Source organism: Mustela erminea, chromosome 15, assembly GCF_009829155.1.
Source record: "Mustela erminea isolate mMusErm1 chromosome 15, mMusErm1.Pri, whole genome shotgun sequence".
NCBI lineage: Eukaryota > Metazoa > Chordata > Mammalia > Carnivora > Mustelidae > Mustela > Mustela erminea.
Window position 1 is genome coordinate 53,940,242 of NC_045628.1, and position 27,398 is coordinate 53,967,639.

The 27,398-nt window shown below is 40.5% G+C and overlaps 1 protein-coding gene across 1 annotated transcript in view; it reads left to right on the forward strand.

The window, feature by feature from the left end:
* Window positions 1–2,956: 2,956 nt before the first annotated feature.
* TNFSF11 (TNF superfamily member 11) overlaps window positions 2,957–27,398 on the forward strand; it is a 63,971-nt gene continuing 39,529 nt past the window's right edge. Inside the window, exon 1 of the mRNA XM_032315013.1 lies at window positions 2,957–2,980. Within this exon, the coding sequence (XP_032170904.1) occupies window positions 2,978–2,980 (3 nt within the window). The 5' untranslated portion in view covers window positions 2,957–2,977. The remainder of the gene's footprint in view (window positions 2,981–27,398) is intronic.

Sequence of the window (27,398 nt, forward strand, 5' to 3'; positions counted from 1 at the left end):
AGGAAAAAATAGAAAATCTGAAAAGACTGATTGCTAGCAAAAAGATTGACTCAGTACTTAAAAACCTCCCCAAAAAACAAAGTCCAGGACCAGACAGCTTCACAGGTGAATTCAATTTTTTCTACCACACTGGCGAATTCTACTGAATATTCAAAGAAGATTTAATGCCTATCCTTCTCAAATGCTTTTTAAAAAAACTGAAGAGGAAGGAATGCTTCCAAATTCATTTTACAAGGCCAGCATTACCTGATACCAAAACCAGAAAAGACCACACACAAAAAAAGAAAACTACAAGCCAATATCCTTAATAAAAGTAAATACAAAAATCCTCAACAAAATATTAGCTGAATTCAACAGTACATTAGAAAGACCATACACCACAATCAAGTGGGATTTATTCCAGAGATGCAAAGATAGTTCAACATCTCCAAATCAATGTGATACACCACATTAACAAAATGAAGGATCAAAATCATATGATCATCTCAATAAATGCAGAAAAAGAATTTGACAAAATTCAAAACTCATTTGTGATTAAAAATTTCCAACAAAGTGGCTATAGAAGGAATACCTCAGCATAATAAAAGCCATATACAACAAATCCACAGCTAACATCATACTCAACAGTGAAAAGCTGATAGCTTTCCCCCTACGTTCAAAGCAAGACAAGAATGTCCACTCTCATCACTTTTATTTAACATAGTGTTGGAAATCCTAGTCATAGCAATTAGGCAAGAAAAAAGAGAAAAAGTCATCCAAATCAAAAAAGAACAAGTAAAATTGGTACTATTTGCAGATGATATGATGCTGTATATATAAAACCCTGAAGACATTACCAAAAAACCGTTAGAACTAATAAATGCATTCAGTAAAATTGCAGGATACATAATAAATATATAGAAACCTGTTGCATTTCTATACAATAATAATGAACTATCGGAAAGAAACTAAGAAAACAGTCCCATTTACAATTGCATCAAAAAGAATAAAATACCTAGGAATAAATTTAACCATGGAGTTGAAAGACCAGTACACTGAAAACTATGACATTAATGAAGGAAATTAAAGAGCACACAAATAAGTGGAAAGATATTCCATGTTCATGGACTGAAAAAAGTAACATTGTTCAAATGTCCATATGACCCAAAGCAATCTACAGAGTCAGTGCAATCTTTATCAAAATCCCACTAGCATTTTTAACAGAACTATAACAAACAATTCTAAAATTTGTATGGAACCACCAAACAAACAAACAAACAAACAAACAAAAACAAAAACCAATAGACAAAGTGATCTTAAGAAAGAAGAACAAAGCTGGAGATGTCATCCTCCCTGATTCCAAACTACATTGCAAAGCTATAGTAATCAAAATGTTATAGTATTGGAATAAAAACAGACACATACATCAATGGAATAGAAAAGAGAGCCTGGAAATAAACCCACACATATTTGGTTAATTCATGACAAAAGAGAATATACAAGAGAGAAAGGACAATCTCTTCAATAAATGGTGCTGGGGAAACTGGACAGCTACATGCAAAAGAATGAAACTGGACCATGGTCTTTACACCCTATACAAAAATCAACTCAAAATGTATTAAAGACATTCATGTAATAATTGAAACAATTAAACTCCTAAAAGGAAACAGATGGTAAGCTCCTTGACATTCTTAGTGATCTCGGGGGATCTGACTCCAAAGGCAAAGGAAACAAAAATTTAAAAATGGGACACTATCAAATTAAAAAGCTTCTGAACAACAAAGGAAACGACCAATAAAATTAAAAGGCAACCTACAAGAGGAGAAGATAACTGCAAATCATATATCTGATAAATGGTTAATACCTGAAAATATATAGAGAATTCATATAACTTAACAACAACAACAACAAAAACCTCACTAAAAATGGGCAGAGGATCTGAATAAATGTTTTTCCAAAGACATATACAAATGGTCAAGACGCACATGAAAAGATGTTAACATCACTAATTATCAGGGAAGTGCAAATCAAAACCATCATGAGATACCACCTCACACCTGTTAGAATGGCTATTATAAAAAAACATGGGAAATAACAAGTGTTGGAGAGAATGTGGAAAAGAGGCAACCTTTATACACTGTTAGTGGGAATATAAATTGGAGCAGTCATTATGGAAAATAATATGGAAATTCCTCAAAAAATTAAAAGTGGAACTACCATACGATTCATCTATTCCACTTCTGGGTATTTATGTAAAAAATATGAAAATTGTTATTCAAAAAATATATGCACCCCTGCATTCACTGCAGCACTATTAATATAGCCAAGATATGGAAAAAAAGTATGTGTCCGACAGCAGTGGATAAATGGATAAAGAAAATGTGGTATATAATACAATGGAGTATTACTCAGCCATAAAAAAGAAAGAAATCTTGTCATTTGCAATAACATGGATAGAACTTGAGGTTATTATGGTGAAGGAAAGAAGTCAAACAGAAAAGGCAAATACTACATGATTTAATTTACATGTGTCATCTAAAAAGCAAAGCAAAGAAACAAAACAATAATAAACTTAGAGGTAAAGAGAACAGATTGGTGGTTATTAGAGGGGTTGGGAGGTGGGTGAAATGAGTGAGTTGCTCGGATGTATGGTGGTGGGCAATAACTAGACTTACAGTGGTGATCAATTTGTAGTAACAGAAATACTGAATTATAATGTTGTGTACCTAAAACTTATATAATGTTACATACCAATTTTACCTCAATTAAAAAAAAAAAAGACACAGAAAAAAGTATGGCAGAAACCAAAGCCTCATTTTAAGGCAGCCCTAGGAATCTGGCGTAGACCGTTGCTGTTGTTCCCACCCAGCATTCAATCCCCCTCTTGTAATCACAGCACTTTTGTTCTATTAAGAGACTCACTTTTCCTTCTCTCCTTGTGAGTGTGGTTCCAGAAAGCTGAGACTGACTCCTCCCTAGGATCTAGGGTGAAACTTGTATGGTAAGCTAAGTCAATCAGCACATTCTGTCGGTCACTGGGATTGGTTCAGGATGGCACATGACCTAAATTAAGTCTAGGAGGACCAAGATAATGAATTTCAGAATGGTTATTTGGGTAGTTGGAAAAGTGGAGTTAATATTTCTGGTTGGACATGAAACCCAAAAAGATATAAGGACTGAATCTACTGCTACCATCTTACTAGCATGTGTACTCTGTGTCCAAATTCTCCTTGGAGGAAGATAAAGTTGTAAAATGAAGGGAAGGAAAAAAAATTAAATCCTAATGATATTGCGTGGGCCTGGAATCTAGCTGAACCTGAAGTTATCAAGGCTACTGTTAGATTTTCTCATTAAGTGGATCAGTAAATTCCTTTTTCATTTAAGCTAGATTGATGTGGATCTTCATCATTTGCAACCAGATGGGTCATTTGCTGATACCAGATTTCATGGAGTCTGCCTCATTATAAAATTTTCTATCCATGTACACCTTTTGAATGAGGCTATCTCATGCTCCGTAAGAATGTTGTAGTTGTACATTTTTTTTTTCTCAAGTAAGTACTTAAAGATCATGCTTTCTGGTTGAGATCACAGGGAGAAGGCGCAGGTGAACACAAGACTAGGTTGAACATGAGAAAGATGCAGAAAGCCCTTAAAAGCCAGACACTTTCTAGGTTGCCTGGGTGGCCCAGTAGTTTAAGCTGCAGACTCTTGATTTTGGCTCAGGTCATGATCTCGAGGTCATGAGATCCAGCCCCAGGTCTGGCTCTGTGCTCAGCAGGGAGTCTGCTTGAGATTTTCCCTCCGTCCCTCTCTCTCTGCCTCTCCCCCGCTCATGCCCATGTGCACACACACTCCGTCACTCTTATATAAATCAATAAATCTTAAAAAAAAAAAAAAGCCAGACACCCTCGATTAACCACAACACTTTTTAGATTAAGACTGTCCAAGAGATACTTCCAAATGGACAGTGTTGGAGTGGGTGGGGCCAGTAGCCCTGAAGACTGGCTCACTGAGCATTATTCAGACTCAGAGTTAAGATTCATGGGATGTCAAGAAATAGTGTGATCCCTCGACACAGGATTCCAAAGGCTATGAAAAAAAGGGGGGTGTTCATTGAGGTCTTGAAGAAGTTGCCAGTCAATCAATGAGAACACTGATTTTGGTCACTGAAATCATCTGAGACTCCTGCCAGAACCACCATGTGGCTAGATTTGTGGTTTACAAGGTACCCTTCAGGAAAGTCCTCTGGACTTTCCGTATCATCTCAGCACCTCAGCCTTCATGTTTTCTGACCCGTTTTTTCCTGCCGTTGCTGGTTCAGAGCACACGAAGGATGTGGCCTGTTGGCAGTCCTGCCCAGTTCACTGGCTCACGAGAATGCTCGTTGTGTATGGAGGAAAGACATGCCTTGTCTACAAGCTCCATGGACACTTCAGCCTGAGTGAGGGAATGAACTGAACATTGCAATGTCCTGTTGCACTGACTCAGGCCCTTGCAGAAAGGAACCAGGGCTGCGACCCTGAAGTTCCACTGCGATGGTTCTGGAAGCTCTGGCTGTGGGGTAGCAGGTAATGGACTTGGTTTGTGTTCATGCTCTTCTATCCTGTATCATGGACAGTGTGGGAACTGCCATCCACTGCAAAGGGCTGGGATCAAGGCAGTGTTTTGGCTTTGGTGTTCGCAGGTTGCATCTCAGTGGACTGGAACTGAGATAAAGCAGTATGAGGCAGGAGCTGGAGTGGACATATTTACTGATGGAAATGGAATGATGACTTGGTGTCAGATGCAGGCCCCTGACAGGATATGGACTGGACTCTATACACAAAAATCAAGACCAGGGAGCAGACAGCACAAGCTAGACTTGGTCAACAAGAGAAATCAGGGTTGGAAAAGCAATAGAAACAGAAACATAATCAAAAGCAGAACCAGGGACCAGCCACTGACTTGTTGCTTTACCAGGACACGATGATTTTTTTTTTTTCCCCCTAAATCCCCCACCTAGAATTGTTCTACACCTTCGGGGTCTCAGGCCCTACCTATCTGAAACTTTTTTCCTCAAGAACCTTGTGTGCTCTTCAGTGTTCTCTAGGTGGACTCCTGGAGGGTTAATATGGGACTTCTGGCTCTTCTGAACGCTGAAGGGGGAGCTGGGGCCTATTCTTTCAAAGCCTGAAATTTCTAGTATATTATTCTCATCCACCCCCACTTAATATTGCAGTGTGAGTTCTTGAAATCTTGGTGTTTGTTCAAGCCTCAGCTGTTCCTTATAGCTGTTCACTTTAAAAGCTTTGTTTTCTGGGCTAATAGGACTTTCTAAAAAATATGAAATTTCTCAAAGCCCATAGCTATTTGGCTATCTTAAGCAATGAAAGAATGTATACAATGCTACAGTTTTTGTTTTTGTTTTTTGTTTTTTTTTAGGATTTATATCCTTACTTACAAATAGGGTTTGGGGTCATTTGAAATGGAAAAGGAAGATTATAAACTATGTAGAAGGAGAAAACCAAATGACTTACATTATCTGATACATCTAAATAAACCAGTTCCTTAGGAGATAGGATCTTTTTCCTGGTACTAAAAGGAACATATTGTATATGTAGATGTCCTAACACAAGGAACACAGAATCACGTACTGGATAATATCTTCAACAGCGGTTTTGAAGACAACTGAATAGTGTTCATGAACACAAGTTCTGATGCCAGGTTGCATAGGTTCAAATCCCAGTTTTGCCGATTTCTACTCGTGTGACCGTGGGCAAGCTTAATTTCTTTAGGTCCTATTTTTCTCATTTGTAAAATGGGGACAATAATAGAACCATTTTCAATTCACTGTTGGGAAGATTAAATGAATTAAGACACAGGAAATTAAAATAGTGTCTAGCACATGGTGAGTGTGAATCAGTACATCATGTCATTTCTTATATTAATCTTAGAGACCAAGATCCAACAAAGCACTAGATCAAGAGTGGCCCAACAGCCTCTATAGATGGGTTTTGAAACTCTAGGCAAATTCTGTTTTATATTACATTTTTCTACATTCCTTCTCATCCTCCAACTTTTGGGAGCACTTACTTTCAAATCCTTGGCTTTCCTTTACACCACCAAATCCCCAGCACCCTGTCCCTCAGTGTCCCCTTCCTGCCCTTGGATTCCCCTCCCCTGCAATGTTTGACGTATGCTTCTGTCTGTCAGGTAGTCCTGGCCTCTTGTTCTTTTCTCCCTTCTCCTCCTTTATATCTTGTCAAAACCAGCCTTTTCCAAGTACTGACCTCCCAGGAAACTGACAAATAAACTAATTCCTTTGAAAGTATTTGTGATGGTTGATTTTATGTGTCAACTTGGCTAGACTATGGTGCCCAATTATTTCATAAAACACTAACCTAGATGTTTCTGTGAAGGTATTTTTAAAATGTGATTAACAGGGGCGCCTGGGTGGTGCAGTCATTAAGTGTCTGCTTTTGGCTCTGGTCCTGATCCCAGGGTCCTAGGATTGAGCCTTGCATTGGGCTCCCTGCTTAGTGGGAAGCCTGCTTCTCCCACCACCACTGCCCCCAACCCCCGCTTGTGTTCTTACTCTAGCTATCTCTCTGTCAAATAAATAAATAAAATCTTTAAAAAATAAAAAATAAGGGGCCTCTGGGTGGCTCAGAGGGTTAAGCCTCTGCCTTTGGCTCAGGTCATTATCTCAGGGTCCTGGGATCGAGCCCTGCAGTGGGCTCTCTGCTCGACAGGGAGACTGATTGCCCCTCTCTCTCTGCCTGCCCCTCTGCCTACCTGTGATCTATCTCTCTCTCTTTCAAATAAATAAATAAAATCTTTTTAAAAAATTAAAAAACATTAAAAATATTTTAAAATGTGATTAACATTTAAATCAGACTTTTGAGTAAGGCAGGTTACTCTCCATAATGTATGTTGGCCTCATCCAAAGACCTTAAGGAAAAAAAAGACTTCACCCAAGGAAGAAGGAATTTTGCCTCCAGATTACTTTTGAACTCAAGACTACAACATTGACTCTTGTTAGAATTCCCAGCCTGCTGGCCTGCCCTGCAAATTTCAGACCTGCCATTCCTCCATAATTACGTGAGCCAATTCCTTAAAATAACATTTTATATATACATACACACACATTCTAAATGTCTATTCATTCTCTAACTATATACCTTCTCTTGGTTCTGCTTCTCTGAAGAGCCCCAATTAATATAGTATTAATATGCATAATGGCTAAATATTTTAGCTTCCTTGCTGTTTAATGTTCCTCAATTAACATTTGCATTTCAACAAGGGCTCAACTTGAAAAAATGAGCAATGGGAACATTTAATCCCATCAGAGAACCAGTTGAGGGCAGAGAGGTATTTCCCAGTGACTTTGAAATCATTTTCAGTAGGCAGTTGCCTATTGATGAGATGGGCCCTGCGTTTATACAGATTTGGATTTATTTCCTCTTCCCTTGAAGCTCTACATGGGACATGTGGAAATGCCTTTAGCTATTGGCCCATACCACACACATTTCTTTCAGTCTAGGTTAACATTTGGAAATCACATATAAATAAAAGTAGTCTTCATATTGCTCTAGGCACCTGCTGTGAATGTCAAATGTTGGTGTAATTCACCTATTCATCATAATCATCAGAACAGCAAGGCAAACATGAATCATTGTTTCTGTAAGAGTCAGAAAGGCAACAAAATAAAATATTTCTCTGAAACTTCCTGAAGGAAAGGCAATCTTCTATCCATTACATTAGGGCAGAAAAATCAATCAGTCCAAAAATCAAAGTCTTTTTCTTTTTTAGCTTTTCATGTGGAAGTCTGTCAACAATGAGTCTTCCAGAGTCATCATGGTTCTCATGAAAGTCATATCACATCCTCCCAGAAATGGTAGAACAGTGATCGTGTAGGGTCAAGGTGGACTTTGGAAGAGAAATGAACACCTGGGATGTGACAAGATACCAAAAAGTTTTGGTTTCTACAAGGCAGACTATTATTGTGAGAATGGTGTTTTCTCTGCATGAAAATGTAGGAAATTTGCATTCGTTGATAGAACATAGTTACTACATTTCTTTTTTATTGTTAGTGTTTTGACAATCACTTATGTTCGTTCATTCGTGCTTGTTCGCCTGCTCTTTGCTCCAATTATTGATCTATCTTGTGAGATCATGGATATCGTATGCTGCAAGAAGGAGAGGTTGTGGTTCCATACCTTGAAACAGAAACAGGTGAGCCAGGCAGTTCTCTTGGTGAGACTGAGGAAGGAAGTCTACCATAGAGGAAGAACAGGCAGAGAAATTTTAAGAAAGATTTACTGCCTGGGACCATGACTCAGCTTTTGGGAGAAGGTTTGACCAGCCCTCCATGAGAGCAGGCTGGGAGTTAACTTTTCTGGGAACTGAGAGACGGTAAGTGTTGTCTGATGGAGAGGTGGAGGGGGAGCAAAAGGGAAAAGGGCCAGAGAACCAGGCATTGGAGGTTTGGTCCTCAGCCTGAATCCAAGCACTAGTGTAAGGTATTGCCAAGTACCATGAAGCCAACAAAAAAAAAGATGAACTATTGTTTTGTAGAAGTCATATATTAGGATAATTATGCAAAATACTAATTAGTAATTTTCTCACACCTCTACACTTCACAAAGCCCTTTGCTTAGATCTCAAAAGGCCCCCTGTTCCCCAGGCCTGAAGCTACAGTCATTTGTTAGCTACTGGCTTTGGCCCCAGAAACAAAGGCTATAGATCCTGGACAAGGGCTAAGTGAGAGACATGCTTCTGGAAGCAGAGGGTAGGCAAGTCTTCCCAGCTCTCATAAACTTTGGGACAGATGCACAGAGTTAGGAAGGGGAGGGGGAAGGGAGGATAGAGCAGAATGTCCCTACTTGTAACCAGGAACTTCCTTTACCCACGCTCAGTGGATGCTAAGTTGCCATTGACTGGTCCTTCTTGCTGCTTTCCTGTGGACAACGCCCACCACATGACTTGGTTTACTCATCAGGGTGACACGACGGCGAGGATCTGTCCACCTTCAGGGGGGCTAACAAGGAACAAAGTGGATCTAGACTAGAGTTTTTGAACTTCTACATTATTGGTATTTTGGATTCCATAGTTCTTGCTATAGGAGAGGTCAGTGCATTATAGGATGTTTAGCAGCATCCTTGGACCCTACCTGCTAGACACCAGGAGCGCCTCCCCCTCCACTGGTTGTAATAACCCAAAATAATTCCAGATAGTACCCTATGTTAGGGTAGGGCATGGTTGCTGGTCTAGACTGAATCTGTTTGAAATCTCCCACTGAGCCAGTACCTCTCTCTGTCTTCCTTCTTCTCCTCCCCACCCCTACCTCCAAATCTGTCCGCTCCTCTCCACCTCAGTCTAAGTCATAGACTTATCTAACCTGCAAAACTGCTGCAGCTTCTCTCCTAACTATTCTCCTAGATCCCCTTTTATCCTCCAAAAATCACTTCTCCATCCACCGCAGGGAACTTGAAAAAAAAAAAAAAAAGTCTGTGTTGCGCTTAGAACACCTTGGGCCTTTCCATTTCTTTAGGATGAAGACAAAATCTCCTATGACCCGACCTGGCACTGTGTGCTCAAGCCACTCTGCAGATTCCTCCACCCTATTCACTCCCTTGTCCCATGGGCTCTGACAACTCTGTTCTTCTTTCATTCACAGGTGGGCTGTGATTCATCCAGCCACATGGCCTTTGCACGTGCTGTTCTTCTGCCTGAGACCTTCTCCTCTGACTCTCCAGGTTATAGCAGCATGTTGCTTATCAGTGCAAGCCTCTCCTCCTTAGGCAAGACTTCTCTGACTGCTCAGAGCAAAGCGGGCTTCTGCTCACAAAAGCAGTAGTACCAGAAGCGGGGGGGCAGGGGGTGTTTTAACATTTATCACTTGTGGTTTGACACCAGTGGGTTATTAATCAATGTTGGTTTCCTTTCCCCCTCCGTCTGTCTCTTCTTTCCTTTTCTTCCTCCACTTTTTGTGGACACAATTCCCCATGAGTCTGCCGAACCTGGTCTGCCAACCCCCACCCCAGGGTCTCTAAAATACTGCATCATTTCTTCCCGTTATTTATCTTTCAACCCATCTCCCTTTCTAGCAACCTACCATTAACCCTCCCACCGTTTCTGTGGGTAAGGAGGTCTTTTGAAGGAATACCAAGCTGCTGAAAACATACCACCCAAAGCTCTCTTTGTGAAACCCCTCTAAGATGATGAGAATTACCCCAGTGTTTTGTTCAAAAGAAGGAGTCCTGCACTTTCCAATCATATCTCAGCCACAAGGCTGCCCAGGGCTCCAGCTTTTATAGCTGGTGATAAAAAACATTTTTTAAATTCAGAAGTCAAACAGTAGCAAAACAGAAGCTCTAACTCATTGCGTGATTTTTTTCAGGCAAACTCTCCTTTAGCGGGGTTTTTGGCGGTAGGCAAAAGAAAGTATAGTTAATGATAAGGGCTGATAGCGGTATGGCTGATGGGTCGTGAACTTGTCTGGCTCCTCTGTTTCTGGTTTGTGGTTCTATCCCAAGTCTGTAATGACATATAAAATAATAGACCGCTTATCCTGGTCCTTCCTTCTCATTGCAAATCACATTTCTTAAGACAATCCATGGAATTTACAGGATGTGAATGTGCGAGTGACAGTGTTCATCATTCAATAGATCTGCTCCTGATGCAAGAACTCACACCTCACATTTAACTTAAACCTCCTTCTCCGCATGGTTCTGCTTTAAGCTCATGTTTCCATTTTGTTTTTCTTCCCCCTCTGTCCCTAGCCTGTTGACATTCCCCATTTATTTCTAGATGAGAGCTTCATAAAGCATGTTATACCAAATAATGAAAACATGAACTCTTCCAGTCTTGACAAGACTGGGCTGGAGATCTAGATAAAAGTCACAATAATAATCGTAATAATAACAGTGGGACTTGCTACAGATTTCAATTGGTCATAATGCACTTTTCACCGCCATAACTGCATCACAGAGACTCTTGAAGGATGCTAAGAAAACTCTAGGCCCTAGGCAGAAATTATAGAGGCTCTTCTCCACTCGAAATTCCATTTTACCAGGATTTCTATTGTAAATATCAGGGGCCACACTCTTGTTTGTGTTACAGACTCAAGGAAAAATGCTCACTGAGAAAATTCACAGAAGAGTTGGATGGGGAAACTGGGCTGCTGTCCCAGCAACTGGCTTAAGCTTCAAGACTGTGTCTGTTTTCTTCAGCATTGTATCCCTAGAGCCTAGCACAGTGCTTGGCATTTGCTGTCCCCAGTGAATATCTGTTGATCTGTGTGTGTGGTAAGTAACACGTTATGGGAATGGATGGGAAGCCTCCTCCACAGGTGGGAAATAGGAAGGAGAAAACGTGAAAAATAAGGAAAAGTGGCAACAAATGAACTTATGTTATTTTCTTTTAAACTATTTCTTCTTCAATGATGTTGTCCTTCTTAGGCTAACTCTAAGACATCTTCTTAAATGGTTACGGTTCTTTCCATTTTGCATAGTGGGAGAAGGAACACAAGGCATGGATGCCGTTGGGTCATATGGTGAATCTACTCGATCCTTTCTCTATTTTACAATATGCTTGTTTCCTTTTTGGTCTTAAATAGGTTTGTGTTTGTCTCATGTTGTTAGAGATTAAAAAGAGTCAAGAGTCACTCGCTTAAAGGAAGCAACAATATGCACAGGACTGGTCATTTCTCGATTTCTGTGAACAAGTTAAAATTTTTCTTATAGCCTTCCATGATGCTGGATGCCTTAGTGCTGCTGGGATAATTTTCCTGGAGCTTCAGGATGAAAGAGTATCCACCTTCTTTCTCCTTCTCCACCAGCCTATGGGAGACATCATAACAGGCTTAATTACAAGGTTTTCTTAAGAAAAGAGATGGTAAGCGCTGAGTAGATGTCCACCTCTTCAGGTCGTAAGGAACAGAAAATGAGTGGTCCCCTTTGTGGAGCTGAACTCTGGGGACAAAGCTTCTTACATCTGGGACTTCCTGCTCATGTTGCATCAGCTTCCCTCTCTTTTCCAGCTCCCAGGCTATGTCATGACTCTACAGATACAAACTGGCCAGGACCCAGCACACACACAACCAATTCAGTGGCTATTCTTTTACAATCTCACAACCCTTATCTACCTGATGTAACAGACCATTCCACTGTCTCCACGTGAAGTTGCTGGGTCCTGATCAGCAATGTGATACCATTCAGATCACTAATCTCTCTGTCCTTTTTTTTTTTTTTTTTTTGCATTTGCATCTTGAGGATGTTTTAATGCCCCAATACAGGTCAAGAAGGAGAAATGCAATGCAGGAAGATGTAAGGAGGCAGGAACAAATCATGTTGCTATTCCCAAAGAAAACTCAAGTTCACAATTACTATCCGTTTCTTTGAATTTGTGTCACCATGGATTGTTAGCCCAGAGCTACTTATGTACCACTAAGAAACAGAAATGTGCCGCTAATCAAACTATGACACTGCTTTCTTATCACATCGGTTGTAAGAGACATAATCGATTTTGGAAATGTGAAATTGTCTAAAACAATTTGACAAAGCACATAGGTGCATTTTACCGATCCATAAAATCTGCATTGTGCCATGTCCAAGCTACATTGCAGGAATTATAAAGTAGGCATCACCCATTATGCAAACTGTTCTTTTAGAAGCCTCTTGTTTCGCTATAGTCATTTCCATGTGAATCCAGAGAGGACTGAGAGCACAGAACTTGGAAGAGCTGTTTTCCTGTGAACATGGTCTAAGGCTCGGCATTTGACTGACATTACAGTTTTATCCGGCTTCCATGAGCGCATTTATTTATTTTAAATCCAACATTCTTTCTATGAGAATTTCTTTTAAAATAATAGCCACTCTTCGTGCCTCCCACAAATAACCATCCTTGCACGCTTGCTGCTGAGTCGGCACTGGCAGAGACACACAGTCTCTTTCCCAGGGCGGCCCTGGCTCTGCCGGCCGGCCCAGCGGACGCTCAGGGGGCCAGGGCCACAGCTGCAACTCCCACCAGCCTTGGCCCGAGAAGCTCATCCATCAGACTACCATCAGTCTGCACTTCGAAGTGCAGTGGGGTTGATATTTTCCTGGAGACAGAGATAAAAAGTAGTTCCTCTTGCCCTTTGTCATTTGATACTAGGGAATTCTGCTCAGTGAAGAAGGGATGCCTTCAGAACGGCCACCTTCATAAGGAGCTGTCATGGAACTGTGGTGGCTTGCTCACACATCCATCAGCGCAGCTTCCCCTCTGGAGTAAGGTATGAGCCAGCCCGACAGAGGGGTGGGGCAGAGAACATTCCGCGTCCTTCTGTTGACTGGTGTAAGAGTGGCTGTAATTCTGAGCCCTTACTATGTGCCATGAACTGTGACGATTCAGAAGCTCGAGCCACTTCTCATAACACATACAATGGGTGACATTACTAATGACATCTCACAAATGAGGGAATGGAGCCTTATGTGTTTGTGTTCTTCCCGCCAAAATAATATGTTAACGTTCTACCCTCAGGACCTCAGAATGTGACTATGTTTGGAAACAGGCTCGTTAAAGAGGTCATCAAGTTAAAATGAGACCAGTAGGGTGGGGTCTAGTCCAATAAACCAGTATTGCTATAAGAAGGGGAAACCTGGACTCTGGACTCAGGGATAGGTGTACCGGAAAACCCGGTGTGAAGGTGAGGACCGCCATCTATAAGCCAAAGAGAGAGGTCTGAAAAGGATTCTTCCCTCACAGCCCATGGGGGTGGGGGGAAGGAATAAGAAGAAGACAAAAAACAAAACAAAACAAAAAAACCCAAAACAGCCGTGTTGACACTTTGATCTGGGACTTCCAGAACTGTGAAATGATGATACATTTCTGTTTCAGCCGTCCAGTCTGTGATACTTGTTATGGTAGTCCTAGCAGACAGATTCACTCAAGCCATGCAATTTGCCAAGGATCAGCCAGAGAATGGGGTCTATAGCTCATGTGTGTACTTTGGTGTCTGAGTCAAAATGTGGGCTCTGCTTAGCACCATGCCCTACAGTCCCTACTGAGTAGTAATAGAATCTTTTCCTGGGCTTCTTGCTCCATGAAACTGGATGGGTCCACCACATGGGGTTAGTGGTTGCTAGATTATTTTAATAATATCACACAGTAACTACTTGTCTGCTATGTCATACTATTGGTGTATTGGTGAAATATTTCTTTAAGAATTTTTTTTTTAATTTTTAAATTTTTTTTTTTTTGAGAGAGAGAGAGAGAGAGAGAGAGAGGCGATAAGGGAGAAGAGAGAGAGGGAGCGAGAGAATCCTGAGCAGGCTACATGCACAGCATGGACCCCAACGCAGGGCTTGAGCTCCTGACCCTGAGATCATGACCTGAGCCAAAACCAAGGGTTGGATGCTTAACCCATTGAGCCACCCATGTGCTCCTTGGTGAAATATTGAAAATATTATTATCCCCCGGGAGAAGCCAGGGCCAAACTGACCCTGCCCATCTGTTCTGTAGTCTGTGGTAGGCTCACACTGGAGTAAAAAACAGATTTCAAGGACACTTTTGCCCTTGTCATCCTTTCGGCCTGATGCTTGGGGTCACCATGACTGTAAATGGGGTGCACTTTCCGAAGCCATTTCAAGGCTCCCTAAAGTCCTGATTGAGTCATTCCACTGCTCAGAAATTTGAATGACTATCATATCCAAATGCCATGTCTTGACGTGCAGAAGAAAGTTGCTAATGCAATTCCTCACATGGTATCTCCCTGGCCTATTTCCAGGCCTCCCTAGAGGCCCAGGACTTTCCTCCCCGCATGCAGGCACGTGTACTCAAAGACACACTCCGGGCTCAGCCCCAGCCTGGCTCACCCGCTGCAGCCAGGTTTGGCCCAGTATTCCCTCACACCTGGGCTTTTACTCTAGGGGTCTCCTTGACCTGAAACTACCTTCTTTTCTTTTGTTCATCTACTGATATCCTACTTAACTTGCAAAGTTCATCAAACCTCACATTCCCCAAAGGCATGTCCCCCTTCCCTCCAGTAGAATTATTTTTCCTCTCACTCGAAGTCCCAAGGCCTATTTCCCAGCCTGCCTTCAAATGGAGGTAATTATGATTGTTATCCCCATGAGCTCTTGGGAGATGGGACTTTTGTCTTTTCAATTTCTATGTGTCCTCCAACAATATCTAGAAAGATCTTTATATAGTTGGTATTCACTAAGTTTTTGCTAGATTCTAATGCAGTCTCCAGGATACCTTACTGAAGCCTTCCAAACAGGCTCCAAAAAACCCCACTAACCTTCAGGAATAAGAAGCAAAGAACAGGAGTCTTGTCCTCAGCTTTCATTTTAAACAGAGCCAGCTCATAAGGGCAGAGAAACTCTTATGTTTTTCCTGGAAGACAAAGCGTGGGCTTATGATGGCTAAGTGTGCTTTGTGGTCTCAATTTCATTGTCTACTCACTTATAAGGTTTTATTCTGTTTCTAGACTGAACCACTTTGAACTCTAGGAGTTGATAATACAGCATATTCTTCTACATACAGCAACAATTCCTCCGCCTTATGTCAGGAGACAAAATGGCAGCTCAGGTCACATGGAGGGCCCAAACGGAAGGAATGCATGATCTCAGATTAGAAGCTGCAGATGGTCAAAGTCTATTTCTTTTCTCTAAATTGCTTTCTTCTTAAAAAATGTGAAGGCAGCACAAATGAAATATGCTTCCCAGTTCACGGGTCTCACTGAGGGTGACTGTCCAGGGTAACACCAGTCCTGATCCCTGTACCTTGGTCATGACAGCAACAACTTCATCAGCAGCATGATCCAAAATTTACATCCTTTTCCCTGGGATAAATTCTCTTTGAACGTGATGGAAAATATTCATCTCTAAACGGTAACAGGGTGTGATTGTTAAGCGCATGGAACCCGGAACCATCTGACTGGGGACAAATCCTTACGCCTTTTTAGGTGTTAGGGATTTGGGATGTGACTTAACCTTCTGGGCCTCAGTTTCATTGTCTGTAAAATGGGGACAAGGGGCTATTCTGGAGGACTTTGATGATAAATTAACCGAGTCAATATATAGAAAATGCATTGTCCAGTAACAAGGACATAGTCAGGGCTGGATTTAATGTTAACCATTACTATTTTGAAGTGTTCTCTTCACCAAAGAAAGGAAACTGCTGAGAATATTACTGGCTTCTGTTATGGGTTCCATCTCAAACTCTTTTTCTTCTGCTGTTTTTCCTTTTCAGACTATGTTGGAAATTATAAGCAAACATGCAAGTGATGCATGTATATTTAGTTTCACATACAACCTCATTGTTACTTCCTGGCGCCTTTCCAAGATATCTTACAAGTTATCAATCTCGCCAGGACAGAGTGTGTTTTCTGACCACTTCCCCTTTGCAATTAAGGACTGTGACCACTCGCTTACGCACAGACTGAGACCAGCAGCCTTAACCCCAAAGGAGGTCAGAAACTCCCAGCTCTTCCCGCCGAGGGGGCTAGCCGAGAACCCGATACCGTCTGTTTTAAGGCTGTGGCTACGACTGTGACCATAGGAACTGGGAACACCCACCAACACCCTGCTTCCCCCCGCCCCACTTCCTTCGCTTCAATGCCATTAGCATGGTTGCAATGCATTTGTGAATGTTTTGAGTGGAGTTAGGTTTCTGATGTTTATTGTTGAATTGCTAAAGATTTGGAGTGAAGACAAATGAACAGACAAATAGACAAGCAAAGAAACGTACAGAAAACACCCCTGGACAGATGAGCACTATGAGCAGACATGCTCAAGATCACCGGGGTCCATGAAGTTCTGGGCTCATACCAGAGCCCCAAAATTTGGTCAGTTGCTCTGCAAAGAAAACCTGCCTGAGACACACAGCAAGGAGGCTTTATGGAAACTTTAAGGAAACCTGCCAGTCTGGCCTTGCAGATAGGAGGTTGGGTGGTGATGAGTTTTCCTGTTTACCTGTTTACCGTCTACCTTCAAGGAAACATTGAAAGCGGGACTGAAAGGGGCTACAGAGGACCATCTCCGCTCCTCTTTCCAGATTTGGTGTCGCAGTTAAATCCAGGGCTTTGCCTCTCTGATTGTTCTCTGCACCATGCAAAGCAGAGAAAAGTAAGATAAACTCCCAAAGACTTCTCTCCTGAGAGTGTGGGAGGGCTTGGGAGTGAGGCTGGTTGGGCTGGCAATGGGAAGGTCAGGTTGCACTGCACTCTCCACAGGCTTCCCCATCTGACTTCATCATGGTGCCTCTTACACATACTTATCCACATAAACTAAACTCCATGTGGCTAAAAGCTGTGTCTATGCTGTTTGCCACTGTATGCCCCACATCTACCACAGTGCCTGGCACGTACCAGACTCTTAGTGCATATTTGTTGAATAATAAATAAATGAAATAAATGTCTACTAATAGATGCAAATATATAGGAGTTCATATGGTCTGGATTTAAAATATTTTGTCCCATTGTATTCATATCATGCCAGTTTTTTGTTTAGTCTATGGTTACTTTATGTTTTTCTTTCCTCCCTTTTTTCTTTATTCCTCCTTCCCTCCCTCTCTCCCTCTTCTTTCTCTCTTTCTTTCCCTCTTTCTCTCTTTCCTTCCTTCTTTCTTTTTAAAATAAGGAGAGCAACCTTTCAAGGTCTGCAGAGAGAATATATTTGAGATCAGTCTATGAAGGCTGTATGTGATTTCCTTGGAGAATAGACTCCAAAGGCTCTTCCATCATATTTGAAGAGGCTTATAGTATGTAAGCTTCTCCATCCGAGACAGATGATACATTCCTTGGGAGTACAGGATTTTATCACTCCTTTGAGAGAAGCTTAAAGTTTAAAGAAAGTGAAGTTACTGGATTTGTTGAGGAGGAAGTTGAATGGCACACTTTAAGATTATGAAAGGTTATGCTCTTTGAAGATGATGTTGGCTGAAGGAGTATAAATTATAGCTTAATATATAAATAAAGAGCCTAAAATTTTACCTTTTCATCTAGTAATTCTTCTAGGAATATAGCCTAAAGACAACACAGAAATCGGCAAAAGATCCATAGCCAGTAAAATTCACCATATTATTGCATTTGAGAACCAAAAGTTGAAAAAAATATTAATGTCCAGCAATGGGCAATGGCTAAGTAGATTATGGGGTACTTTCATTAAAGTGGAAAGTAGGACACCTTGTTGTGGCTGCTTTGGTACTGTAGATACTTAATGGCCCTAAAGAACAAACCACTGAATTCGTAAGTTAAAGAAAAAAGTGATGTACGTAACACATGCATCATCCCTGGAACCCTACTTCTTCCTATCTTTGACTCTCACCCCAGGAACTTGAGCAACTAGCTGAGTTTTAAGGGTAGGATAAAGTTAGCTGATGCATAAATAATTTGCATAATAATCTGATGCAAATAGTTTGCATAAGCAAATAATTTAAAATCAAAACTTAATTGTTTCTTTTTAGTGTCACCAAATAGTTGTGTGTGTTAAAATAAACATGACAACTAAAATAATAGGGTCAAACCTTTACTTATAAGGGTGATATTTATAAAGAGTATTTATTGATGAAAAGGAATATTAGAACAATATCAAGTAAAAAAGGACACAAATGTGCATGTACAGTGTGATCTAAATAATATAAACATATTTATATAAATAAATACATACAATTTATTTACCTATGTATATAATGTATATGCTAAATTATTTACATTGATTTTCATCATATAATACTATTTTAATATATACAATTTAGTATTTATATTTTAATAATTTTATATAGATGTATATTGCTTTTATATTGAATTAAAATATTATAATAAAAATATTGAAAAGTAATTAAAATTACAATGTGATGTGTCTATATGTTATATTTATTTTGTTTTTGTTTTTATTTTGTGTATTTCAAGTTTTATTTAACTTCTAGTCAGTTAACATACAGTGTAATATTGGTTTCAGGAGTAGAATTTAGTGATTCTTCACTTATATACAATACCCAGTGCTCATCACCAGTGTCCTCCTTAATACCCATCACCCATTTGGTTCATCCCCCAACCACCTCCTATCCAGCATCCCTCGGATTGTTCTCTATTGTTAAGAGTCTGTTTTCTAGTTTGCCCCTCATTTTCCTTTCTCCCCCCCATTTTCATCTATTTTATTTCTTAAATTCTGCATATGAGTGAACTCATTTGGTATTTGTCTTTCTCTGACTAACTTATCTTGCATAGCATAATACTCTAGCTCCATTCACATTGCTGCAAATGGCAGGATTTCATTCTTTCTGATGGCTGAGTAATATCCCATTGTATATGTATGCTACGTCTTCCTTATGCATTCTTCAGTCAATGGACATTTGGGCTCTTTCCATAAGTTGGCTAGTGTTGATAATGCTGCTATAAACAGTGGGGCGCGTGTACCCCTTTGAATCAGTATTTTTGTATCCTTTGGGTCAATATCTAGTAATGCAATTACTGGATGGTAGGGTAGTTCTATTTTTAACTTTTTATGGAAACTCCATTCTGTTCTCCAGAGTGGCTACACCAGTTTGCATTCCCACCAACAGTGTCTGAGGGTTCCTCTTTCTCCTCATCCTCATCAATACCTGTTGTTTCTTGTGTGGTTGATTTTAGCCATTCTGACACGTGTGAAGTGGTATCTCACCATGGTTTTGATTTGTATTTCCCTGACGATGAGTGATGTTGAACATCTTTTCATGTGTCTGTTAGTCATCTGGATGTCTTCTTTGGAAATAGACTTCATTTTTAGAAAAGTTCTAAATTTGCAGAAAAATTGAGAAGATAGTAGGGAGTTCCCATATGCCCCTCACTCAATTTCCCCTATTATTAACATCTTACATTAGCATGGCACATCTGTTACAATTAATGAATCATCACTGATACAGTAGTATTCATTAAAGCCCATGGTTTATTCAGATTGCCTTGGTTTTTTACCTAATGTCCTTTTCATGTTTGGGGATTCCATCCAGGATACCACACTACATTTATTGTCCTATCTCTTTAGGATACTCTTTGCTGTAACCGTTTCTCAGACTTTCCTTGGTTTTGATGACCTTGACAGTTTTTTTTTTTTTAATAAACATATATTTTTATCCCCAGGGGTACAGGTCTGTGAATCGCCAGGTTTACACACTTCACAGCACTCACCAAAGCACATACCCTCCCCAATGTCCATAACCCCACCCCCCCTTCTCCCAACCCCCCTCCCCCCAGCAACCCTCAGTTTGTTTTGTGAGATTAAGAGTCACTTATGGTTTGTCTCCCTCCCAATCCCATCTTGTTTCATTGATTCTTCTCCTACCCACTTAAGCTCCCATGTTGCATCGCCACTTCCTCATATCAGGGAGATCATATGATAGTTGTCTTTCTCCGCTTGAACAGTTTTTTTTTTAATTGAAGTGTAGTTGACATATTACATTATATTAGTTTCGAGTATATTGCTCATAATTTGATATTTGTATATATTTATATATTGCAAAATGAGCACCACAGTAAGTCTAGTGAACACTTGTCACCATACACAATAAGAAGAACTAATTGATGAAAACTGTTTTCAAATACTTAAAAAGAGCTCCTCACGTAAAATGTATTGCTGCTTCCTCCCTGACAGTCTTGTGGAAAGGTGCTCCCCTTTCTCCTGGAAGGGTTAGTAAATCTGATGAATGGGTTATCTGGACCATGGGCCACCTTTTGTCTTCTAAATATCTGTTAAATTATGAAAATAGAACAAGGACAGTTAAATGCTGCCACAAGAAACGGCCATGGTTTTTCTGGCAAGTGCATTACCAAGGAGGTGCTTGAATACCTGTCCCAATGGCCCACCTCTCTTAGTAATTCCCTATTTTCACACCCCTTCCCCGTTCAAGTCCCTTTTCAGAATGGACCCCCACTACAGCCAGAGGAATCCCTGAAGGCTGTCGTTGATCTACTCCTCCTATGGCCTCCTACACATTGTGCAGACCCTGGTGCTTGGGTCTCCCAGTATTTAGCTAGGTGCTGGTGGATTCAACCCAAATGAGTGTTTTCTTACCTTGCACTTGACTCTGACCCCTAGTCTCAATCCATGAGGTCCAGCTCTCTCAGGGGTATAAATTCAGACTAGGATAGGCCTCAGGAAAGGGCAAGAATGGTCTGTAGTGGCCTTTAGGGCTCTTGATATATGGCAAACTCTAATACAGTGATAATAATAGGACAATAGTGAATAGCAAAAGGGATCTCATACTTGTGATGGGAAAGAAAATAAAGACATCTCATCTTCTGAGTAAAATTAAAAGTAATACTGTTTATTTCACTAATAACTTTGGCTATTTGGGTGCAGTACACAGAAGAGTGTGTTTGTACAGAACATATTTTATTCCTATGGATCTTGACAAAATACTATTTGGATCAGATCTACTTTCCATGGCAGCTGGGTTTTCCTAAGCTAGCTTTGTGTACTTTGGGAACCTCTCTGAGCTTCCCTGTCTTCCCTGGGGATAGGCTAGATCCTGGAAATTGTTTCAGGGGCTCTAAAGACCAATTCATTCTGGACAATGGGAAAAGAAGGACCAATGAGAGAGAGATATCAATGAATTGCTATAACTTACTCATTGTATCTTGTATAAAAGTATCTAGGGGAGGAAAAATGACTCCAGTCAGGGACAGAGGAGTGCCCTGATGTTTCTTCCCACTCTATGATAGTAAAAGAGTGGGAAGTTACTATCTTCCCACTCAGGATAGTAAAAGAACTTAACAGGCAAAGAGATCATACCTCTCCTAAGAAGTTTGTGGTCCTATAGAGAAGGAGCTGGAAAAAAGCCTGTATTAGTTTGCTTAGGAATGCCATAACAAAGTACCATAAGCTAGGTTAAAAAATGGCAATTTGTTTGTTTGTTTTTACAGTTTTAGAGGCTCAGAGTCTAAGATCAGAATGTTGGGAAGGTTTGTTCCTTCTGGAGGCCCTGAGGAAAGTATCTTTTCCAGGCTTCTTCCCTTGTCTTATAGAAGGTGCCCTGTGTCTTCATATTGTCTTTTCTTTATATGTGTTGGTATCCAAATTTCCCTTATAAGAACCCCAGTCTAGAACCTCATTGTAACTTAATTATTTCTGTAAAGAATTTATCTCCAAATACAGTCACCTTCTGAGATTCTGGGGGTTGGGACTTCAAAAAAAAAATACAAGTGTGTAAACCTGGCGATTCACAGACCTGTACCCCTTGGGATAAAAATATATGTTTATAAAAAATAAAAAATTTAAAAAAATCCAAAAAGATCTCAAATGAAAAAAAAAATACAAATTTGGGGGGACACACAATTCATCATAACGAAGCCTGTTTATTTCTGATCATGGAATACTCTGGAATAGATGTATTCTCCAATCTTCCCTGCCTATAGGTCTGGAGTCCCCAACTCTTTACACCGGAGAGAGAGGGGTAGAGATAATCAACCAGCAAACATTGCATACAAGACTCCGCTCTTCCAGAAGGTACTGGGTGAGCCACCTCTTCAATCCCAGCCCAGACTGGACCTTGTTCTCTTTCTAAATGGAGCAGTTGCCGAAAAAGCAAAATTGTATGGTGAATCCAAAATAGTCCAAAACTATGAAGCTGGGCAGTTTGGCTGTGTGGTGGAGCCCATTAATTATAGTGTGTCCTGATCGTGTTTATTTGTCTAAACTCTTCTTGGTATTGCAGAGCTGCACCCCTTGGACATTAAACAACAAAAAAGTGAGAACTCATGCCAGTCTAGTCATCTCCCCTGTGGCTCAGGTCTATGGGGGGCAGCACAGGGAGGCACATGTGCTGACTCTCCCTGGGAGAGGCCCTGCATGATGTGGGTTCACCTGGGTCCCACAGAGAGAGATTATCCCGAGTATAGCTATGGGTCCCCAGGACCAGCCGCCATCTCATTTATCATTAACCAAATGTTGTAGAGATTAAAGTGATGTCTTGGGAATGAGGGGGATGGGTGATGAGGCAAGAGAAACACTTGCAAGCCCTCTCCTAATTGTCTTTTGTCCCTGCCCCAGACTGTGGTAAAATAGAGCAGGGACCAGCTGGTCAGCCTTGTTTGTTTAAGCTGTTGACTAATCTCTGAGTTCATGTGCTGAGCTGGTTCATGAAGTTCTTGAACTTTTATTATCCTTGGACTTTTGGCACAGTGAACATGAAATAAGAAACGGGTACTGTTTTGAAAAGAAGCCTATGAGATTGAATGAAGTGAATGTTTGATTTCAAATTAAGAGATGCAAGGAATTCAAATAAATTTGCACAATATTTGTTGACCACTACTCTGTGCCAGGCTCAGTGCTAGGCTCTGGGATCAGAGTGAAACTGAATTTTCTCCTCAGCTCTATCAAGAGCTCTATTCACTGAGGCTTTCTCAGTGGGCAACACTGATCCTGTTTCTCTGAAACAATGTTTTAAATGCAAACTACTAATAAGCATATATAAATCAGGAATAAAGAAAAGTATATATAGATCTGTGCTTTCCAGTATGGCAGCCACCAGCCTCAGAGACTGATGAGGAACTAAGGAAATTCAGTCCTCTAGTCGTATTACCCATATTTCAAATGTTCCATAGCTGTACATGCCTGGTGTTTACCATATTGCACAATACCAGTATAGAACATTCTCATCATGGCAGAATGTTCTCTTGGACAGTGCTGATATAGATAATGAATAAATGCATATGGTTTCACGTGGGATATTTTTCATTTGAAAGCATTTTGTAAAATTCAACATACAGCACCCGGAAAGACCTGTTAAGGTTGCTAATGTGTATCTCAGGACTGGAAACTTACTGAAGATTATCCAGATTAACCACCTGTCTGATAATTAGTCCACTCTACAACATCTCCACCAAGCCTCTATGTTGGGCTTGAAAATGTCAGCAACAGACATTTGCCTTTGAAGGCAGTGGATGTTCTCAGTGAATTCCCCCTAGTCCAAAATGGTTAGTAAAATTTAGTACAAGGCTTTTTTAAAATATTAAGAAATTCCATATTCTTACAAATGCCTTTGCAGAAGAGTCACACGATTTCCATTATGGTTGTGTATAGGAAGAGTAATTGTCAAATGTAAATGCAAATGTCAAAAATAAAATGAAGTTCTGATGTCATCTGCCCATTTGTCCTGCAGTCTGCTACAATATTTTAAAAATTAAGTCTGGATGAATTAACACAGCCAAATAGATGACTTCTTTCCTGAAAGTGATCTTAAACGTTTCTCAGTGATTTTCTTTCTCCAAAATACTTCAGCCATTGAAAAATGAGCAAATTTTCCAGATAAATAATTAGGTTTACCTTTTATAACACCACTGGTCAAGAATTATAATCACTCATGACAGAAATACTTTCATGGAGTATCTCTGCTTGAGTAAGCAGGCATACTGATGCACTCCAACCTTTTCTAAAGGTCTTGGCCTTGCCAGCACCATGGTACTGAGCCAGGTCTTTGCACCACTGAGGTGCACAGGCTGTGTGACTCTGCAGCTGCCCTAATGTGTGACCCTATTGTCACTTTACTGTGCCTGCCTTCCTTGTTTGATCATTCTTTTGACTGCTCTCGCTGAGCACCTCTAGCTGCAGTTGGATAATATTTACTGGGTGATATTCTTTACTGCTCCGATTCTTCTCTTTCCTTTCTTTCTTTCTTTCTTTCTTTCTTTCTTTCTTTCTTTCTTTCTTTCTTTCTTTCTTTCTTTCTTTAAGATTTCATTTATTATTTGACAAAGACAGAGGGAGAGAGCACAAGCAAGGAGAGCAACCGGCAGAGGCAGAGGGAGAAGCAGTCTCCCCGCTGAGCAGGAAGCCCAATGCAGGGCTCCATCCCAGGGCCCTGTTATCATGATCTGAGCTGAAGTCAGATTCTTAACCCACTGAACTGTTTCTTCTCATATGTACAGGATTTGTTTAAAGACAAGAATCTGAAATGAGTATTCTTCTAAAATTTCTAATTACTATTAAGTAGAGTGCATCTATGTGGACAACAATCTGAATGGCTGATAAGTGATGCTGGGCAATAGTCATAGTCATAACAAAGACAAAAAGAAGAATGAAAAGAATGTAACATGCATACATTATGCACCATTCTAAGGATTTGTATACAATGATTCAAACTGTATTCATAACATAAGGTAAACATTTCTTTCTTTATTTTTTCAATGGCCTAATAAAGGCATAAGATTACTTTGGTCCCCCAGCCAGTAAATGGAAAAGCCTGGATTTAATCACAGGACATATGGCCCCAGAGTCCCTCTTTTTAACCATTTCATTTTAGGACAGAGTTTTAAAGTTTTCACTCTATAATACAGCACGGATGCAAGCATGTTAAATAACCACTTATTTCTATCCTCTGTTTTGCATGGGGGACCTTTGACAAAACCCATGAGAGTCAGTTTGGTATAACAAAGAACATAAGGTCTACACTCAGAATGGATATGACATTTGTTCAGGCATCCAATACATACTAGTTTGAACAAAGTCCCATTTGAATATCTTTAGTTTTTAGTCCTTTTGTTCCACCTTTCCTAGAAGGCTAACAGTGCCCGATTTGCATGTGAGTATGCAATGAACCTTCATCATGGTGGTGATAAAGATGGTATCTGCCATACTGGTCATTTCTGAAATGTATTCACCCAGAAACATCTCATCATATGTATTTTTGCATCTGTGCTGCTGTTTCAATGTTTTAAGATTAAAAGGACCACTTTATTCAATAACGATGATTAAGTGCCTAATATTTACCAGGAATTTTGCTAGGTGATAAGTATGCAATAATGAATACAATAATGTCCTCAAGGCTCCCGTGGTCTACTGGGAGGACAGTCATTTGTAAACAGATGAAATCACTAAAGAAATGAAGTAATGAAGTAATGAAGAACGTGACAAGCTAAAGGTGAGTGAGGAATAAGAGAGGAAGGGCTGTTAGAAAAATCCAGGGATGTGGGAAAAGCCAGGAGGCGATATTAACTGGACTGCGACTTGATGGTTGAATAAGAGTCAACAGAGCAAACAGAAGGGACAGAGAAAACTTCACAGGTGCACTCAGACCTATGGTGCAACATGGGGCTCATCCAACCTGCTCCTCCTCCAGGATTTCTCCCTTCAGTGAAGGGCATCCCTCTGCAGAAAATGAAAACCTGTGAGGCATCATAGAGTCCTTCCTCTTCCTCATCGTCCACAGCCAGCCAGCCACGACACTCCATGCACTCTACTTCCTAAATGCTTCTGGGACCCATCACTTCCCCCCACCACTTCTGCCACCACCGTGGTTTCTTCTTACCTATATTTGGCAATGGTCTCTTAGCCAGCTCCCTGCCTCCATGCCAGCTCTGTCCATCTCTTTTCATTACCCACCTCCAAACTCATTCTCCACATCGCCGCCAAGGCATCGAAATTGCAGATCAGAATATGCCATTTCTCTGAAGGGGAAAAAAAAATGCAATGGCTCTCCCTTGCTCTTAGAATAAAATTTAAAATTTTATCATGACTGGCAAAAGCTTGGTGATTCAATCTGCTTATTTTTCTAGTCTCATCCTTACCCATCCCTTCCTCACAGTGTGATCAAGCTATATTGAACTTCTTGCAGTTCCTTGAATGCATCCTGTTTTGTTTCTGGGCCTTTATATGTGTGTTTTCACTAGTTTTGGATAACTATTACTCATCCCACAAGTCTCATCTTAAATATGGCTTCTCCAAAAAAAGTCTTTCCTGAACTCCCTAGTCTAGGTTAAGAACTTCTCTTCTGTGCTCCCAGAGCACATTTTACTAATTACCCTCTATGGTTAAGTGGCTCTTTCCTTGAGCAACAGTGTGTTAAAGTGGGACCAAAATACTTGGTGACAAGACTAGTTGAGAGAAGATACTTGTAGAGAAGGAACCTGGAAACTAGACTAAGTATAGAAATGATTGAGGATGAAGTAATCAAGAGATTTATTTTTTTATTTTTTGTTATTTTTTGTTTGTTTGTTTGTTTAGAGATTTTATGAGAAAGGCTGTGAGAGGGACCAGTTGGAGAGTTTGATATTTGTTCTGAAGTATGAGATGACAGAGACTGGGATTTCTCCGATGTCTAAGAAGACTAAAAGTAAATGGTTGTGGTTGGAGCTGCCTGTCTGTTGGCAGAGCTAAGATGAAGCTGTCCTGGGAGCAAAATATGTTTTCATTGACAACAAGGCAGGAGTGTGTACTGGGGACAAGATGTGGGCAGCCAAGAAGGAGACAGTCTGAGGATAATACTTAAAGAGATTTTATCCAAGAGGGCTTCTAGCCAGACACAGGCTGTGGCCAGAAGAAAGAAAAGGGGATATACTATTAGCTGCAGAAACTGAGGGGATAGTTATCTAAGGGAGAGGGAACTTAGGTTAGATGATTTTGGTCGGAATTTTTTCAAGAAAGCATCAGAGTGCGCCATGAAATAATTAGCTCTGAATATTCATTCACCATGCCCAAAGAG